Here is an 18016-nt window from a genome sequence, read left to right as displayed (position 1 = left end):
CTCACCTGCGAACGGGAGGTGCCCTTGACAAGCCAATCGTCCAGATAGGGAAATATCTGTACCCCCCGCCGTCCGAGGTAGGCCGCTACCACCGACATGCATTTTGTAAACACTCTGGGGGCAGTGGACAGCCCAAATGGGGGTACCATAAATTGGTAATGATTCTGTCCCACCACAAAACGGAGGAAGCGCCTGTGCTCCTTGAATATGTGGATGCGTCCTGTAGATCGAGGACAGTGTACCAGTCCCCGGGATCCAGGGAGGGGATGATGGAGGCCAGGGAGACCATGCGGAACTTGAGCTTCACCATGTGCTGGTTCAGACCCCATAGGTCCAGTATGGGCCTGAGACCCCCTTTGGCCTTCGGGATAAGGAAATAACGGGAGTAGTACCCCTCGCCCATGAACTCCTCGGGCACCGCCTCTATCGCTCCTAGTCCTAGGAGCCACCCCACCTCCTGCTTGAGCAGAGCTTCGTGAGAGGGGTCCCCCAGGAGGGACGGGGACGGTTGGGCGGGGAGGAGGTAAACTGGAGGGTGTAACCCCGGGAGATGGTGTTGAGGACCCACCTGTCCAAAGTGAGCCGAGACCATTCCGGAAGGAAAGCACACAACCGGTTGGAGAAGGGAAGCTTTATTGGTGTTGGATCCCTGATGAGGACTAGCGGGTTCCCCCTAGCGTCCCATCAAAATCGCCTTTTCCCTGCCTGCTTGCCCTTCGAAGGTCCAGGCTGGGGGTCAGGCCGAGACTGCCTGTGAGGACGTCTCTTATAGCCCCATTGCTTCTTATGGGCAGCCCCGTACTTCAGGAGGGCGGCCGGGGTCGGAGTCTGCTGTGGCTTGAACTTAGGTTTTGCCAGAGCCGGGACATAGAGACCCAGGGTCTGGAGGGTCGTGCGGGTGTCCTTCATGCCATGCAGCCCTGTATCTATTTCCTCTGCGAACGGAGCTTTCCCATTAAACGGGAGATCCTGCATGGAAAATTGCGCCTCGCTGGAGAGCCCGGAGAGCAGGAGCCATGACGCCCGTCTCATGGACACCACAGAGGCCATTGAACATGAGGCTGTGTCCGCAGCATCTGAGTTAGCCTGCAGGGAAGCCCGAGCTCCCGCTGCCCCTACCTCCACCAGCGCCCGGAACTACTCCTTATCAAGCTCCTGGAGGGAGACCTCAAATTTAGGCAGGGAGCCCCACAGATTAAATTCGTAGCAACCCCCGATGGTTTGCCACTCATAACTGGAAGCTCGAAGACTTAATACATTTTTCTTCTGAAAGATTCCAGCCTCCAAGAGTCTTTGTTCTTTGGGGTCAGGGCTGGCTGACCCTGTCGTTCCCTTTGGTTGACTGACTCGACCACCAGGGAGTTGGGCGCCAGGTGGGTATATAGGTACTCATGTCCTTTAAGGGTACAAAGTACTTGCGTTCTGCCTTTTTTGACATGGGGGCCAACGAGGCTGGTGTTTGCCACAGGGCATTTGAAATTTTAGCCACTCCTTCATGGAGCAGCAAGGCCACCCTACCCGATGCCAATGGGGACAACACGTTGAACAGGGAGTCCGAGGGCTCCTCCATCTCCTCTGCCTGGAGGTGGAGGCTTGCTGCCACCCTCTTTAAGAGCTCTTGGTGGGCCCTGAAGTCGTCCTGCGGGATAGAGGGAAGCAGGGCCACAATCACCTCCTTCAGGCAGGGCAAAGAGGTCGGTGCGGTGCTTTGGGTGTCGGCTAGCACTAGAGGATCCACCACCTGGTCGGACTCCGGGCGCGGTACTGAGGATGAGCGTCCCACCGACTCCTTTGTCGGGGGTCTGGAGATGGAGGCTGATGGTGCTTCCGAAGCTCCGGCCACCAAGTGAGCTCCCATTGGGGGCTGCGCTGGAGGCCACGGTGCCCACTGGTACCACTGGGCTGGCCACGAAGCTCGGTGCCACTGCACCTGCTGTGGCACCGAGCGTCATGGCTGCCCGGGTTGGCTGGTCTGGCCCGTTGAAGGACGGCTACAAATGGAGACTGGGCTGGTGTAGGATCCGCTGCTGTCTCTTGACCGGGAGGAGTGGTGGTGCCGGGATTTGCGATGGTCACGGGACCGCAATCTGGACATGGAGGACTGGTACTGATGGTAATAGCTGCTCCGCGAACGGCCTCGACGGGCAGACCCGCGACGGCGAGGCAACCGACGCCCAGGGCTGTGGTGCCTTGGCGGAGACTTGGAGCAGGAGCCCGAGCAGGAACGGCGTCAACGACCATGCCGTGACCGACTGCGGTACCCTCTCCGGGACCGACGACAATGTCCGCTGCGGTCCTGTCGATATCCACTCTCTGAGGAGGACCGGTGCCGTGAATCCCAGCTGGAATGAACCCAGCCCGAGAGTCTGGTCGGCGTCAAGGGTGATCCACGTGGACTCTGCTCCAAGTGGACGCTGGGCGGTGATCGATATCAGGAATGTTCCCTCGACCGAGACCAGTACCGAGCCAGGGGCGACTGTGGAGATCCCAGCGGAGGCTTGCCTCTGGAGCATGGGGCCAACATCGGCGGTGCTCTGGGCACCGGCATGGACAAGACATCCCAGGCCGCCTGGAGGGCTTCGGGTGTGGACGGCATGTGGACATCCGGAGAGGCCTGTTCCAAAGGGGCCGGGCTACTCCGCTCTATGTGAGTCGGAGGCCTAGGGCCTGGTAGAGATCGAGGACTGCCTGACATGAGCCTACCCTCTGTCCCAGACTTCCCTCGGTGCCACTGCGAAGAGGGAGACTTCTTGGCCCTCTTGGCGTGCCCCGAGGGCGGGGACCGGTGCTGACTGGTCGATGGCACCGGCGGATCACTGCGTACCGAGATCGCGGTGCCCGGTACCGGCTCGGAGCGGCGTGCTGGGGTCGGGATCAGCACCGACTCCATCAGAATGGCTAGGAGCCTAATGTCCCTTTCTCCGAGGCTTAAACGATTTGCAAATCTTGCACCTCTCGCTGATATGGGTTTTTCCCAAGCAGCACAAACAGTCTGTGTGCGGGTTGCTTCTTGGCATAGAATGCCGACAAGAACCGCACAAGTTAAATCCCGGGGTTTGGGGCATGCCCCAGCCCGGGCTCACTGACTAACTAAACTAACTACAGGTACTAAATGAAAGAACAGTTCTGGGGACAATCTACAGCAAAGCTGGAGGAGAGCAGTTCCGATGCACCTTCACTGACGGCAAGAAGGAACTGAGGGTGGGGGGGAGCGCGCAGCTCCCCTTATACCACGCCAGGGGGACGCTCCCCCCTACAAGTACTGCTAGGGGAAAAACTTCCAGCACCAGTGCATGTGGCGAGCACGCACACCTATTGTGGAATACACAAGCAATCACTCGAAGAAGTAGTCTGAGGTTTAAGATAAAGCACCATGATGCACACAACGATCCCAGCTACCATGGAGGCTATGGGGCAAGGGAGAACATATGCTGACTTCACACCAGGAGTCTTTCCCAGGAAGCCCCCATATTTTACCTTCTTACATAGTAGCTAAACTATCAAATTTGGAATTTCCTCTCTCCTAGGAGGGAAGAGAGCACCACCACTCTTATTTCTCCTCAACTTGTCTTTTGTGGTTTGTCTGGCTTCTCAGTTTTGAATGCCCCCCTCTCACTCTTTCCTTACTATGTCTTGCCTGTACAGTTGCCCACAGAAGCAAATGATATTCCTGTAAATTTATATTTCCCTCTTCTCAATATGAATGTAGTAAAAAACTTACAAAAATGCCATTTCATTCTGATTTCACAATTTTTTTTTTGTACTTTAGCAAAAGTAAAAATAATCTCCAAACATTTTGGAAATAGTTTTAGAAGATGACTAAGCAGTCCTATACAAATATTTTCCCACATCATGGCTGGCTTTACCAAATCATTTTGCTAACTTGTGACTTACTGCCTACCTTAGAAGCCATACTTCAAACTCAATTCTCAGGTAGCAAAAGTCAGAAGTCTCAAGGTTAAAGTGTCTGTTGGAAATATTCATACAAATAAATGGCATTCAACAATACAGGGTAAATCATTTCTCTTACTTAAAAGATCTGGGTCCAGATTCTTTGCTGTACCAACTTTATGCTTTCTCTTAGGAGCTGCTCTAACATCCACCAGCTGGCAATAGTTGCCAAGGGATTGTTCGCCTGCTGAGCATCACCATAGCACCTGCCACACCTCATCACACCACTGCCAACATACATCTTGTACTGCGGCTATGAAGAGAGCAACATTTGAAGACAGCTATGCCAACTCTATACCCACAGGGGACTCTCCTCTCCTTTTTTGGATGGGAGTGGAGGGATTAGAAGCAGATTCCACCCCCTCTGTACCACAAGAGAATCTGGCCACTAGATCAGGAATGGCAAGTTTGGGGTTTTATTTTTAAACTAAGAGTAAATACTTTCAAAATTTTGTAATTTCTGCCTGTTTCACTCTAATTGTCTGCCCCCCCCCCCACACGCTTAAACCCACTTCCTCCCTAAATACTTGGGCTCTGCATCTTCTCTTCTTCTTCCTAGCCAAAACTCTGAATAATGACCAAGGACAGTTCTAATTTGTATATGTCTGATCATTTAAAATTAAGGTTTACTGGTAACTCTACAGAGATTCCCAAACTATACAAAGAGCTGACTGGTCATAAGGTCTCCTAATTTCCAGTTACCAAGTTTCATTTAAGGAAACTCAGCATATTAAATGTTTCTCTATTATCACTTTTCCATGTGAACAACTGCTACAGTTGCTACAGGATTTTGTGATCAGAAGGAAGTGAGAGATGTTCTGCATGATCTTGAATGGAGATGATCTAAAAAGCAGCAGGCACATTATTGTAAAAAAAATCATCAAGTATAAGAACGCTGACCTGCTCTACATCATTCATTGGGTTGTCTTACCACTTCATCTTACACTCTGACCAATAAGTGAGAAATGAACAGGAGAAAAATTCAGCTCACACTGATGTAGCTGTGTTAGCTCTGACAAAAGCAACAGAGGGTCCTGTGGCACCTTTAAGACTAACAGAAGTATTGGGAGCATAAGCTATCGTGGGTAAGAACCTAGCTTCTTCAGATGCAAGACTGACAGGATAGCATAAGTAAAAGGTAATAAATGTCAGTCAGTAAACAGAAGGGACTCTAAAAATCTAAAAGTGTCATGACCTTGTTTAACAGACCTGATGCCTGAGTGTCTTCGGAGTAGAAACATAGCTTAAAGCTCTTTTTATAGCAAGCTACTATTAAGAAGCTCTATTTCTCACATATTTTCTGCACTCTCAGCAATTAATATGAAAAGTTTCCTTTAGTACAACATTGACACATTCCATTTAACAAACATGGACTTGTGTTAACAGCACAAACCAAATTGGTTGATTTGGTTTATTTCCTTGTGCTACTTCAGTGTAGCCAATGTAAATAACATGAACAGCTCAGAAAATGACTAACTTCTGTTGCAGAAAAAGCAGATGACGTTAACACTGTATGGATGCTATAGGGAATTTTTTGAAGTTATGCAATAGATTAAAAGCTATGAAGACATTTTAGAATCGTGAGAAATTGTCAGTTTTGTCCTGCACTACTACACATTTTTAAATTCACAACAGGAACTAGTTTACAGTTTAGCCACTAAATTGTATGTCCAATAATCTCTAGAAATTGATAAATTTTCCCTTTCAAAATAATTGCAGCTGAATATTATACCATCATCCCATCTGGTGTTTAGTAACCAATAGCAAGTGAGCCTAACACTTAAAATAATAAATTCATCTCCTTATATGTACTACTAGGGATATGTCACCAAGAACATGTTACACAAGATATTAAAGGGAAGGATGTTTCCCTGACAAGCTACAGAATCCCAGCAGGAGATTTAGATGTGCAAATTTCAAATTCAATTCAAATGGCCAGAAGCATTTTTTGAACTTTCAGAACACTGGGTTCAGCAACAACAAATAGTTTTCCTGCTAAAAAGCTTTATCTTCTCAAATACATACAGATAGAAGGGAGTCTGATTTTTGGAAAACTTTTCTATCCCACAAACCTTCAAGGCTCCATGCTGTGGATGAACTGTTCCTGCAGGGAAAGCCTGAACTCTGCTCTATCTTGACCATTTAATTTTGAGGACAAATGCAGAAAGGAAAGAAACTTCATACTATAATTTATACCACTTCTTCAGACAATCTCAAAGTCCTGATCACATAGAGAGTTAACAGTAAATTGTGAAGCAGATTTCCTGTTTGAAGATCAGCAGGACTCCTATAGAAGTCGGAAAAAAACCCAAATTGTTTTTTTTTTTGTTTGCTTTTACTACAGCAACATCCAATTCTGAACTCAAACAAGTGAAGCAGGCCTACAGTATTTCCCCACCTTGACATCATGTCCCTAAAATCCTCTCTATTAAGATAGCTTCTTTTGTAGCAAATTTTTTTTTGGTTCATTAGAGATTAAGTTATACTTATTTTAAATATTCTTTAAAACTTCAGTTGAAGTTTTAAGCACCATCAAGTATGATTTTTTTATATCTGCTGAAGAACTGAGCCAATTCATATTCAATATATAGCATCAATTCAACACAGTAGGATTCGTACGTACTCTACAGTACCACCACCATATATTTTAATCAGCTTAAATAAACCTGTATAGAGAGAAACCTTAGCTCCTGAACTACAGAATGGATACTTGTATTACCCAAATCACAATGATTTCAGCATAATGAACAAGAGAATTTAATGTTTTCATCTGGAGAGACAAGGCTAAGGAGTCATAGAAAGGGAGGCAATAGTAAGGTAAAAGGAGACTAATGCATGGAAGGGGATTTGAGCAGCAGTAAAAAGAACTCAGATGAGTGGAGTATACATGCCATGAGTTGGAGATGTGCTGGACAGTTTTTTAGATATAAAATCGGAGAGAGTTTGGGGGTTGAAACAAATGTTATAGACTTGATTTTATTCCACTGTCTAAGACACTAAAGGAGATAAAAGAGTTTCTCTCACACCTAGTTTCTAAATTTTAAATCAAAATGCTGTATTTCTTCAGAGGATCTAACTGCAGACAAAAGCAAGATCAACATTTCAACAAAATTAATGACAACGTGGCTGGTCACAACTTCCATCTAGTCAGCAAGATTGTCTTTATTTTGGCAACAAACATTTAGTTTTAGAACGGTTTAATTCAAACAATGAAACTGATTGTTCAGTATGAATGATTAGTACAGTGGTTCTCAAACTATTGTACTGGTGACCCTTTTCACATAGCAAGCCTCTGAATGTAACCCCCCTTATAAATTAAAAACACTTGTTTATATATTAAACACCATTATAAATGCTGGAGGCAAAGTGGGGTTTGGGGTGGAGGCTGACAGCTCACGATCCCCCATGTAATAACCTCGCGACCCCGAGGGGTCCCGACCCCCAGTTTGAGAACCCCTGGATTAATAGATATGCAGGTTTTGGCAGCATTCAACTCGTTAATAGAAACTGCCATAAGAGCACAGATATTAAAGATAATTATGTTCTATCTGCCCAGATTTTCCCCAGTTGCAGAAATTATTGTGCCACTTCTGCTAATAATAATCACTGAGTCTTGCCAATGCAGAATAGCTATTGCATTTCAGTAGCAGGGAAGGGAGATAAGAACACTTCTGTGATCGTTCATGGTAAAAGGCATTATATATAAATGTAAAGTTATTTGATTCAGCTATGTTGATTTGCTTATGCATTAAGCTAAAAAGAGACATGCTTTTTTTGCTTCTTTAAGACATCTAAAAGCCTGGAAAGGTTCTCTCGCAAACCCTTTCTACACATTAAGCTTTGTTTTTTTAGGTTAGAAATTCAGATTTGTTAAAAATTCAACACCCTGCCTCTTAATCCCAGAGCTCAGATACCTCGCAGATCCTCATCGGGTGAGTGGGAGGGAAGAGGACTAGATGGACTTTCCTTAAGTTTATAAAAATAATTTTATGATCTTTTAGGTCATTCTTTAAGATAAGAATATTTGTATAATATTTGAACATAAAACCAACATCCTGACTGTAGTGGCTTGTTTAGCTTTTTCTAACAAACCTAATTTAAATATTTTTATGGATAGCCTATCCAGTATATGAAACACACACCTATTTTTACCATAGATTTTTAATTATGCTAAGTGTAATTTGCTAGGCTACAGCATATCATTGCTAGATTTGAATTCTCATACCAACCAGCAAGCATTAGCTAACTTTAGGAAATAGTTAAGTACAGTCTTTTTACTATTGATTTAAATGAATTCATAGTGTAACAGTACTCCTTGGCATGTCAGCAAAAAAACTGTTGCTCAGAGGAGACGGCTATCTACCCATCAGAGATTGCTTTTACCATTTCTAGTGACATATGACATCTTTTGTGGAGAGTGAAGGAGGAAAGAGTAGGTCCCCAGACCTGTAATACAGGTTACCATTCCAAATATCACTGGACAATTCCTTTTGACTCGTTGGCTGACAAAGAAAACAAATTAAAAAGATCTTAGGGAAAGTAACAAGCATATACCCAGAAACTCACCACCTACATCTACATTGTAATACAGTATCAAGCATCACACATGAAATGTGTGAGCTTTAATGTCCAGTTTATAAGTTATATCTTTTGTTAAGAAGAACTTACATAAGCTTACATAAGAAATGCCAACGGGGGTCTTAATTTAGACAGAAAAAAATTCCTATGTTTTCATAAAAACAAGCTCTGCAAGAATGCACTGAATCCAAAGTATCCACTAGTCAAATGCACTAAGTGAAATCTGAATTTTAAAAAATGTTAGTTGCTGAATATCCATCTGCATCTCTTTCATATCGAGAAGCCTGCAAGTGTTCTTATAGATTTTCATTCTGCCTTCTCTCCTTCTATTAGATTAAAAAAACTCTACGTTGTCACTACTTTACCAATACAAATTTGAGTTCAGATCCGGCCAGATCTTAAACTAAATTGACAGGGTGTGGCCGTCCTTGAATGGGATGCTTCCATGTAAACTGATGTGCTGAAGTAGTGGTGGGGATTCAGCAGGTAGTACTCTGAACACCATAATATATTGCTGGATACACTGTGTAACTGGAGGTGCAGTCATTACAGCACGTAAAAACAAAATCCCTGACCATTTGATTACATTCTGTCTACCTAAAATTTCCTCTATGATTTTTATAGGATATGGCATTCTTTGCTTCCTGTACCAAACTATCATTTAATAAAGGCTTGTCTATACTTGAAAGTTAATTCAGATTAAGGTAGGTTGTGAATTTAAAGCATATAATCTGTTCTTTATTGTTATGAACTGACAGTGGACTCAATACCATACCAGACAAGATAGATATGGTCCCTGCCTCCAAGCACCTACAATTTAACCGAACTCCACAAAATGCAATGGGTAATATTATATGATGGATAATATATCCAAAGTTGCTGTGTGCTGCTAGACAGTAGCTGTATTTCACCACAGATGTGACTACCTTTTTTTTTTTTTTTTTAAATGGTGGATTGGAGGAAGGCTAATATTGAAGTCTAGTCAATTTCAAAAATTAACTGGAAGTAGCTCCAGGTACTACACCTGCCAAAGTGTCCTCTTGCCATTTTGGGTGCTTTACAATCACACTGTTGGTTTTTTTGGTTTGTTTTTTTGTTTGTTTTTAATATTTTTTCCTCCTTGCTGCAGTGTGAAAATCCCATTCAAAAAGCAAAATTTACGGATTATGCAGGCAAAACAGTAGAACTGAATATACACAAAGGGCTGTCAAATACATAAATGAGTTGTTGGAATTTTTTTCAGCTATTGTAATTTTAGGTGTTACTTGTAAAAGCATTAGGTAGAAGTTTTCTGACCAAGGTGCGATTTTTAAGTTGACTCTGTCCCTTTAAAAAAAGTGTGGAGTCAGCGTAAGTTTGAGGTTTTTAAAAGTGCTTTATGCCCAAGGTCCCAACCATCAGCCTTATTTAAAGCTTCTCTTCTCCCCTTCACTTTCTATTGCAGCTCTCATGAAGCACTCCCTCTTAGTGCAACACTCAACCAATGTCTTGCTGAAATCATACACGTACCATTACATACCACTGCAGCCTGCATATGAAGTACGGTAAATCCCATTATTTTTAATGCAGTTTTGTATCCTATACAAATCATACAATTAAAACTTTACAGAATTAACACCCTGGCAATTAATGGGAATTGCCTTTCACCTTTTAGTCAAGGTTCAGTGATATACAATAGTGGGTGTGGAATCACCAGCAGGGTGTATGCTGGTACATTAATTTAAACTAAAAGGAAGCTGGTTAATCTGGTGAGATAGCACTTCATTGACCTGAAATAGAAGAGAAAAAAGTTAAATACTAGTATGTAGAATGTTCAGTCTCTTCAAGGAAACAGCCATTGAAATATTTCAATGAAGCAGAGAGTATTAAAATGATTCATTCACCAGTGGGCCTCTTTTTGACGGATTTGCCCCATGTAATGCTGTATCTATCCAGTACTCATTAAGTTAATATGATCTGTAGCAAATAATTAGCGTTCCTAATTTTTAACATTTAGGAATTTATAGGTAAATTTATTCTGTGCATGTTTTACCACAACTGGTCAGTTTATGACAGAGGACAGTTCCAGCCCTAAGAATCACAGTTTTGACAGAGAACTCACAGTTCATGAAGTGTGAATATATAAATTTAAAAAATTCCAACATTTCATATTTGATTAATTTAGAAAGTTACACAAATTTTTAGACCTATGGGTAGTTTAATTAATTTTCTTGTATGTCTATGAAATAGTATATAAAAGACAAAGCAACTATCACAATTTTATAGTCTTTACATTAACATATATTGCAATGAATATAGTACTTTAACTATCATGCAGGGCAGACTGCATTCCTGTAATACGGTATCTTCCACAAATAGATCATAAGAGGAACATGAATCAACCACATTTCCAAAGTCATGATAGTGTGAAATAAGAGCACTCATGGGGAGGAGCACGGGAAGGGAGGGGGGAGGGGGTGTGTGTGTGTAAATCCTGATAATGCATAATGATCAAATTAACTGCACTACTAGACAGTAGTACTTACTACCATGCTATATTCATGCGTAATCCATTATTATTGAAGATGCTAGATCAGGAAAATACATAGATACTTTTTTATGAAAAAACTCAGATTATGCTCTATACAACAAAGAGTATGCTATACAATGAATAAAGATTTAATGGTGCTCCTTGAGCCAGTACACATAGTATGCTTCTATCCTATAATCGTCTTAGACAGCTGAATACCTAGCATAAAAAATTATATCCCCATGGCATTCAGAAGGTGAAAAGGGCAAATAAAATTAATGGTAAACATGCTAGACAATCAGAGCCATCAACTTAAATTCCACCTGTAGTTTGGATGAAGGGACAGGAGAGCTTTCTTTAACTTCTGTAAACACAGAAAAATTAAAAGGAGTTAGTGAAAGTGTTTCAATTAACCATATTAGGGTTATAGATCTTTACCTGTTTCAGGCACTGAAAATAACTACTGTCACATTCTAAGGGCTGGTCGACACTAACCCCCCAGTTCGAACTAAGATACGCAACTTCAGCTACGTGAATAACGTAGCTGAAGTCAAAGTATCTTAGTTCGAATGACAAGGTACTTACCGCGGGTCCACATGTGGCAGGCAGGCTCCCCCGTCGACTCCGCGTACTCCTCTCGTGGAGCACCGGTGTCGACGGCGAGCACTTCCAGGATCGATTTATCACGTCTAGACAAGACGCGATAAATCGATCCCAGAAGACCGATTGCTTACTGCCGAACCCGGAGGTAAGTATAGACGTACCCTAAGATAATTACCATATCTTTGCCTTTTAGCTTATATTAAGTTTTCTGTGTATACTATTTTCCCCATTTTTCACAGGAAATGCTAAAGAACCTTGATTTGTGTTTATATTTTTGTATATCATTTGCTATTGTAGAGTTACAGTTTTTATTAAGTGAGTGCATCAATCTTAAAACAGTTCCAAACGGGCCCAAATGCATGCAGCAACTGATCTCCTGAACAATACCTTCTGCCTAAGTCACATCACCATTGTGCATCATTCGCTACAGAATTCCCCACCTTCAAAAAGAAACATAGTACATCCTTTCAACAACGAGACACAAGGAAAAAGGAGGACACATACACAAAGTTAAGAAAAAGTCTACAGTAGTCTCCGAAGGAGGCAGGAGAAATATAGACTATTTATTGGAACACCTCCCAGTACACACACCCAGTCAAATCACATATTACTCAGTAGCATCCTCCCTTTTCAGCCAAAAATGTTGGTGGTCAAGCGTCTACAATCAATACTTTGAAACAGATTCTTCACCCTGTTCTGCAGTTAAGACAGGCAGAAACGACCAGCATTTCCTTTCCTGGATGTTCCCCTGCCATGGAGGAGTCCCCTGTAAGCATAGATTCTAGCATAACCAGCTCCTATGCGTCTCCCTATTTGCAGCTACTGGTGCAGTGGACATGTCAGAGGCTATAGTGACACTAGACAGCATGCAGCTGCACCGCTATAAGCTGTCTAGTATAGCTTCTCTAAGCCGACGGGAAAGAGCTCTCCCATCAACTTAATTAATCCACCTCCAACGAGCGGCAGTAGCTGTCCACATCAGCATTTAGGTCAGTGTAACTTATGTCACTGAGGGGAATGGCTTATTCACACCCCTGAGAGACATAAGTTATACCGACATAAATGGTAGTACAGACATGGCCAGAGGGATTGAGGGGGAGCAGTCTGAACATGTTGCACTCGGGCTCCCTGCAACTGGAATGTGTTCTCCAGGTAAACTGCCAACTTGATGGAAGTTAGAGCCTTGAGATTGCTCTATCTTGGGCTCAGGCAGAGAATCAGGGAGCCGTAACTAATTCTCTCTTTAGCACTTTCCTGAACTATCCCGAGCAGCTGGCTGAAGATGAGGAGCCATCTTTTATTAGGTATTCCCCTAACCTCAGATAAAGCCAGTTGAACTATCCTGCTCTTCTTGAAGAGCCCACAGACCAGCAGAAAGGGTAACAAGAAAGGGACAGTAGCTGCTTAAACGGCTCCCAAGGGAGTTGGTAAGCAACAGCCTCCCACCTCTTTCCCATAGTGCTGACAGAGCTGTTTAAAAGTTGCAAGGCAAACTATTTCAATTTGTAATCAAATAATTTTTCTTTTTAGCAGTTACCCTCAAAAGTCATACATGAATGCATGAAGATAAACTGAAGACTCAAAATGTCAGAAATATTTAAGTAGTCAGACATAATAGGTTCAATATATTAAGCATGAAATGTCTAAACTAACACCCCCATAGCATACAAAATGATTTGTGTGAATGCAGAATTAAACATTGACATTAAGGAATAATTACTTAGGAATATTTAATCTCTTTACCACACACCTATTACGTGAACAAATTAAGTAAACAACATTACATAAAGTACTAAATGAACCTTTATATAAACATATTTACTGAATTTATTCTTGAAATGGGAAAGTATCTTTACTGAGGGCTGGTCCACACTACCCGCCTAATTCGGAGGGTAGAGATCGATCTTCTGGGATCGATTTATCGCGTCTCATCTGGACGCGATAGATCGATCCCAGAAGCGCTCCCCCGTCGACTGCGGAACTCCTGCTCGCCGAGAGGAGGAAGCGCTGTCGACGGGGGAGCCCACCTGCGCCGCGTGGACCCGAAGTAAGTAAATTTAGTTCGATATAGGAAACGTCGACTTCAGCTACGCTATTCTCGTAGCTGAAGTTGCATTTCCTATATCGATCCCCCGCCCCAGTGTGGACCAGCCCTAAGTGATTTGGCTATAAAATAGAACAAATCACAACTCCAGATTAAGATAGGTTTGCTATTAAAAACAATTTTATAGACAGTATGCCATGGCACAGGAAGAGACCAGGATGGCAGTATTACAAAGGTGCTTTCTAGTAAAGTAAGTTACAAGCTTGAAAGGATTAGATTTTTATCAGTAATTGTCAGAAAACACTGATTTCACCATACATATACATGCTGCCAAAAAAATATTTCCATTGATGACAGAAATTTACGGATAGGCAACATAAGAAAAATGCTGCTTAAGAACTTAAATATTGATTTAAAGATATCTGTTTTGTATATTTTGACCTGTGAAGTTGATAATTTATGTCTTAATAGTTATAAAGCTAACTTTTTGAATATCTACTGTCATTAAATAATCAGACCCCCACCCACTGTCTGACACCATAATTTCCTGCAACTGTGAAAATTTAAATAGATAAAAATGCTTAAAAATAAACATCCATATCATCTGTCAAAATTATTTTTAAAAAAATCAAATTCTGGACTAGATGACCTCCTGAGGTCCCTTCCAACCTTGATATTCTATTATTGATAAACATCTTTGTTTTTCCTTAAGATATGCTAAGCATTTCTAAAGCACTTACAGTTGCTAATGCTATCTGTTTCAGTACACAAATATGCTTCTATGATCACTTAACCACACACCCATTCATTCAACCCACACACTGTAAGAGAACCTGCTGATGGGGTGCCTGAACAGAGAAGTCACAAGACAACAACAGAGTGGAAATTTCCTCTCTTCCTCCTCCTCTATTTGAGTAGCAGAGTAGCTAGCAGGATCTTATTTCCTTCTGAATAGAGGAGAGCTCATGTCAGAACCAGCGCCCTCTCCTGACAGGCAACCTGAGAGCACACCCCCTGCATGTACTGTGTGTTCCTACTCATGGAGTTTGTACCAGGCCGTTCATATGTCCAGCACTGCTCAATACCATGCTGAAATTTTTGTTGATTTTATAAGCACAGCTATTTCAATATCTCAACTGTATCAAAATTTTAGGAGCAGGTAGGGTGCTATCTGAAGCCAAGAAATATACATTTCCCTTCAAGAGTGGAGTAGTTTAATACTTAACATTTATACACCACTTTAATATTATTTTTCCCCACTATTGTAGTTTAAGAACTTGGGAGAATAACGTCATTTCATCTCCCTCCTGTTCCAGCTCCCAGTGGAGGCAGTGGGAAAATTAGGGAGGGAATGAAAAAACAGTCTTCCAAACGGTCATGTGGAGAAACTACTGGTATCAGCCACATCTGTAAATGAATTTTCTGGGATCTTCAATCTAGGGCCAACCTTAAGCAACAGTAATGCAACAGATCCATCATTGCTACTTTCGAAAGCTGTGCAAACTGACAACTCAAAGACCTGACCTCTCCAGCAGCAGCACCCCAGAGGACACCTCATTCACCACTGACAGGTTAGAGCTCCCCAAATTGTCATGCCAATAAGGAATATATGGGAGCATGACACGCGCGTGGCTGCAGTAATACCACAGAAGAGATCAGCGAGGAGGGAGATGGCCCCAGTCTTGGCATCGGGAGTTTGCAGCCGTAACCTGCTACAGTTACGCCACCAGACTCCTCCTTCCTCCCCATCCCTACGCAGCTGACACGGAGAAGGAGCCTGCTGAGCCTCACTGCAGCATTTACGCGGAGAGCGAATCAACTGGGGACGTACTGAGAGATGCTTCCCTCAGCCCGCTGCCGTAGCGGCCCGATCACCAACCCGATCAACCCCACCAGCCCGCCCCGAGCAAGACGAACAGGAAAGGCGGGGCGGGTGCCGCGGAACCAGCACGCGGGCTCCGAGATCCCCCCCGGCGCACTGTCAGATTCAGGCTATTTTTAGATCAGAACGCAGCGAAAGTAACGGCTTCCAGAGAACCCCCCCGTGGCCCCCCCCCCCCCCCCCACGGCTCCTTCACCTCTTCCCCCAGCCGCCCCCGGCTCCTGGCCGGGCCCCCCGCCAGTCCCTTACCCCAGCTCTTGGCCGTGCGCCCCAGAAACTCGCCGCTGCGCGGGTTGTACACGAACTGCCGCCACTCGGCCATGGTCTGGCTGAAAGGCTTCTTCTCCTCCTTGGACATGGCGGCGGGGCGAGGGCTGTGTGTGTCCGGGCAGCAGAGACTCCCAGCTGAACTGCGGTAGCGCCTGCTCCGAGCCGCCGAGGTACAGTCCTCTTCCCCTCCCGCCAGGCGCCCGAGAGGCCGGGCTGGTTGCACGCAGCCGAGCTCCTCACTCCGCCTCCCGCTGCTGGGGCGGGGCCCACACACGTCAGCTCACCCTTTCTCCGCCCGCGCTGGCTCAAAGCCGCGCCTGCTGCCCCCTGGCGGCCAGACGGAGAATAGCAGCTGGGGCGAGCTGGTCCGTAGAGCCCCGGCGTTCGAAGTGCACCCCAAAGAGCGACAAGGTGTCTGGCTCGTGAGTCGCCTACATCTCCCGTGGTTCAGTGGTGCTGCTCTGACGGCACATAGCGTGGAGACCTCAGGCGCTGCCTTGCTTTACCCCGCCCAAGCGCGTGCACACAGCCCATTGATCCGGACATAGGGAAGGGCTGTGAGACCCAAGCACATGCTTGGCAGTGGGAGGGAAACAGAAACGGATTTGACATCAAATTTTTAAACTGTGGCATTGAATCCGTGTTCAGGCACGTAAGTGACCTGGTTTTCACAGGAGCTGAGTCCAGGCAGGTCCCCTAAGTCACTAAGGGAGCTATCGGTTGTCAGCATCCCTGAAAATATGAAGATTCACCAGGTCTAATTGTTCCCTTAACTAGGACTGGGCTACCTCCTTGACTTCATTTATGTACTCAGTGACACCTGTGCTGTGCACACCCACTAAGGCTAATGGAGTTGGCACAGCTGTCATATAGGACACAGTTTGGTCTGCAAAACCTCTTACTGGTATAAATGGGGCAAATGGGAAAAACCCAGCCTGACTCTGAGCCCAGGGGGAGCGAGGTTCAGCGGGGGGGAGTATTTTACTTACAAACTGTCAGAGTTTACGCTAGGCATAAGTAGCAGACTAAGTAATTGCTTAGGGGTCCAAGCAGCTCAAGAGGACCACCTATTTGCTTTTGTAGTATGTGTTGGGGGGCAAATATATTCCTGCGTAGGGCCCCCAATGGGCCAGCACTGCCTCTGAAATTGTACTAATTTGATATGGAACTCTGTGACCAACTGACCATGGGAACCACTATGCTATTTTAACAAAATCACTTTTCTGGATAGATCTGCACTTTAAGTGTCTGCACAGTATTGTATTCACTAATGTTGATTTATAATTAGTGATAAAGGAATAGAGCATGGTTTGATAAGGAGTATATCAGAGATAGGTATCACTGATATACTCCTTATCAGTAGATCTCAAAGTATCCCCTAATCTTTAATGTATTAAGGTTAGAGCTGGGGCCCAGCACACTCGCCTCTCTGTTTGACCTGACAGTCATGGTGACTAATATTTTCAAAATGGCTGCATGAAGTTGGGCCCTGTAAATCCATATTTAGGAACCTAGATGGCCTGACTACTGCCAGTGATGTTCAACACTAACACTTTCTCACCATGTGTTTCAGTTATTGAAAATATTAAAGACTTACTCCTTCTTTTCCTTCCTAGTTCTGCAATCAGTGAATGACATATCACTGACTTCAGCTCAACAGATCAACTACCCAAACCTTCCATTGTGCTACAGTTGAGGGGGCACAGTGGTGGCTGAGGCAATTACAACTCAAGGGAGCCTCTCCCCCCTTCCCCTAGCGGCTTCCCTTCACACATGCAAATAGTAGACCACACCTATACCCAGCCTGTGTACATGGATTGTGTAGTTTCCAGGATTTGGTGCAGGAGTGGTTAAATATTTGGAAAACAAAGATACATTATACAATAAACCATCTTCCTAAAAAAAGATTAACACAATCCTAGTTTAAAAGAAGAGATTTCCATACACTGTTTCTGCTTAGCATGTCCCATTAGAAGTTTTTATATGTATAGGTTAATTTTTTTCATCCTATTTAATTTCTACCTATGTAATTTCTATATCTATGCAAACTCAGTCTAAACAATGATGATCCCATTTGCACAGGAGTGAAAAATAAAATCATGTTTCCTTCCAGTTTACTGAGGATAGTGTAGCATTACAAGCAATGGAGAAAGAAGTCAGTGCCGTAACAAGGGCGAGG

The 18016-nt window shown here is 44.0% G+C and overlaps 1 protein-coding gene across 1 annotated transcript in view; it reads right to left on the bottom strand.

Annotated features, from left to right (window-relative positions):
• Window positions 1–16068, bottom strand: part of ATP1B3 (ATPase Na+/K+ transporting subunit beta 3) — a 61298-nt gene extending 45230 nt beyond the window's left edge. Inside the window, exon 1 of the mRNA XM_024211009.2 lies at window positions 15817–16068. Coding sequence (XP_024066777.1) covers window positions 15817–15925 — 109 coding nt within the window. The 5' untranslated portion in view covers window positions 15926–16068. The remainder of the gene's footprint in view (window positions 1–15816) is intronic.
• Between the last annotated feature and the right edge of the window lie 1948 nt (window positions 16069–18016).

Source organism: Terrapene carolina, unplaced genomic scaffold, assembly GCF_002925995.2.
Source record: "Terrapene carolina triunguis isolate 2854851 unplaced genomic scaffold, T_m_triunguis-2.0 Scaffold88, whole genome shotgun sequence".
NCBI classification, from domain to species: domain Eukaryota; kingdom Metazoa; phylum Chordata; order Testudines; family Emydidae; genus Terrapene; species Terrapene triunguis.
The sequence above is the reverse complement of the archived record's forward strand: the minus strand, read 5'-3'. Positions and strand labels throughout refer to the sequence as shown.